This window comes from Seriola lalandi, unplaced genomic scaffold (assembly GCF_002814215.2).
Source record: "Seriola lalandi dorsalis isolate HSWRI2012SDOR001 ecotype SW California unplaced genomic scaffold, Sedor1 jcf7180002035454, whole genome shotgun sequence".
NCBI lineage: Eukaryota > Metazoa > Chordata > Actinopteri > Carangiformes > Carangidae > Seriola > Seriola lalandi.
In genome coordinates, this window is record NW_019506030.1 from 3,019 (window position 1) to 5,706 (window position 2,688).

A 2,688-nucleotide genomic window follows, 5' to 3' on the forward strand; every position below is an offset into this window, starting at 1 on the left:
AACCCCAAGCTCCTAAAACTCTGGAGATGATTGATGGTGTGCAGCAAAGACAGAGGACTGGGAAGAACAATAAGTCTGGACATTTGTGACTTGTTGTTTTTACCTGACTTACACACTTCCTGCTCCTGGGATTGTTTATACATTATGGATATATCATTATGCAGCTTACTGATGAAGAGCTGTCATGATGTTGTGTAAGCCTACATGAATAATCTCTTCCCTTTGTTATTTTTACACTGTGCATTTCCCTGCCCGTGAAGAAAAGGAGATTATATACCACACACCTGTGTAGGTCCATGTAGAACAAGGTGCCCATTGCCTCCATATTTTGTTGTGATTTAGTTATCCGTTGTTTGACATTAGTCATCCAGTAATATATATATATATTGAGATATATATTTGGTCAATGCACCTCAGTAGTTTACAATGTTAATTTGACCTCTCGTTTGTTAGAGGAGAGAGCACAAACGCCACACCAGAGTCACTTATATTTGTGAAGGGGAGGATAAATCCGGAAGTCTTATTTTCCTTTTCTGTCCAGTTGAGCAGTCACCTGCCGCGAAAACCGACCGAGGACTAGTTGAATTAGACGCCACAGAAACGGGCCCTTAATTATTTATGCTGCTGTTTGTCTCACACAGAGGAAACAAACAGTTGAAACGTATACGGACCAACAAATCAACAGACACTCTGACCCCAAGCTAACAAAGGAGTTTTCGCGCCGAATGTTTAAAAGCCCAGTTAAACCAATCAGCGTACAGGCAACGCACACAAACTTGATTTCTTAATCACGCACACTATACCCAATCACAATGGCGGGTGTGTCTTGTGTCCTACGTTCAAATTTAAATGCTCCAATCTGACCAATCCGCTGAGGACAGGGAGGAGTTATTGAAGTGGTTCTGGTCAAGTTAGTTGAGCCTCGCAGACAGTGACAAAACAGTTGAGCTTTCTTCCTCATTCACTCGTTTACAAGTTATCTTGCAGCAAACCGGTAAGATCCGCCGTTTTCTACAATTGTGTTTAGCTACCTTTGTTATTTAAAGTCACGATATTTCTTGGGTAATTCTGTGTAATGACTACGTCGAACGAGTTTCGTTTTTTAGGATGTTTACTGCCTAAAATCTAATAGTAAATAAGTTATTTTTTTCTGATTTGTGTGTTGGCGTTAATCACAACATTACATGTATTCTCCATGTGAACAAAATCGTTGGATTCGCTAATTTCAGACGAAAAACAGTGACGTTTCGGGTGTTTTTCGACACTGAAATAGGCGGTGTAGTCTGTAGCTGTGTGCGCAGCATGCAGTTCAAACGCCATTTGGTTTGGTAGCTTAGCTTACTACATGACGGCGGCTCCCACATTTAAAGTTTGAAGTAGGGTCCACACTTACTTCTGTGGTCAGTGGCTCGGCAATTAGAGACAGAATAGCATCCGTGTGACCGTGAAGTGGTTGCTGAATACTTTGTCATGCTGAATACTTTGTTAGGCTGAATACTTTGTTTGGCGCAGTTTAGTTTAGGCGGGAAGATACAAAATGGAGTCGCGTCTTTTTGTCCGAGAGAGGCAGAAATCCGATTAGAGCCTTAAAACAGCCCTTGGCGTCTGTTTGTCCCATTTGTGCCATTGTAACGTTATTTGCAACAGACGGGAAGTGGGCGAACATTTACTTTAGTCGACATTGACAAAACTAAAAGTTAGCATTAACGTATATACGGATGTGTTTTGTGCAGATATAAGCCCGAGCAGATCTGTAAATTCACATTACACTACCAGCTCAGACATTTAAGTAGGTTGTTTTGTTGCGCCTGTTTCATGTGGTGTTTTCTGCGGTTGTTCACAGATTAAACGCAGCCATGACAAAAGACCCAAATAAGCCTAGAGGAAAAACCTCCTCCTATGCTTTCTTTGTCGCGACCTGCCGTGAAGAGCACAAAAAGAAACACCCAGGGACCAGCGTTAGCTTTGCAGAGTTCTCCAAGAAATGCTCTGAAAGATGGAAGGTAAGTCACGCCAGTTTCTAACAAGATTTAAATCAGAATATTTGCATTTGAAGCGTAGGAGTGGGCTCGTGATTTGTACATGGAGTTGTGAAGTGAATAGTTTATTGAATAGCCATATTGTTTTAGTGCAGCTGCTGTTCCTGCCCCCATATTAACCCCACCCCTAAAGTGGGAAAGGAATGACAACTCCACACGAGGACGTTAATTTAGACGAAAATCGTAATTTAATAATTAATCGTAACATTAATGTCCATGTAGTTTATAAACTTTAAAAAAAAAATTAAACATTTGAGACTGAACTGCAAATTGCAATTTTTGATTTTTTTTTTTTTTTTAAGACCATGTCTGCCAAGGAGAAGGTGAAGTTCGAGGATTTGGCGAAGAATGACAAGGTTCGCTATGACCGAGAGATGAAATCATACGTTCCTCCTAAGGGTGCCAAGAAGGGCAAGAAGAAGAAGGACCCCAATGCCCCTAAGAGGCCACCGTAAGTACTACACTACCCCATGCAGTGCTGGAAAACTTTGTGCCGGATTTATTTCCATATGCAGGGATGTAATCTGTGCCCACTTGTATCCCTTTCTCTCCCCAGCTCTGCTTTCTTTGTGTTCTGCTCCGACCACCGCCCCAGGATCAAGGAGGAGCACCCTGGTATCTCCATTGGTGATATTGCCAAGAAGCTTGG

The 2,688-nt window shown here is 41.9% G+C and overlaps 1 protein-coding gene across 1 annotated transcript; it reads left to right on the plus strand.

Annotated features, from left to right (window-relative positions):
- Window positions 1-853: 853 nt before the first annotated feature.
- Window positions 854-2,682, plus strand: LOC111647515 (high mobility group protein B2-like; the record flags this gene model as incomplete). The annotated part of the gene is made up of 4 exons (XM_023397132.2): window positions 854-994; window positions 1,844-2,003; window positions 2,342-2,490; window positions 2,596-2,682. Coding segments are annotated over exons 2-4 (383 nt in total), but the record flags the coding sequence as incomplete, so codon positions are not given.
- Between the last annotated feature and the right edge of the window lie 6 nt (window positions 2,683-2,688).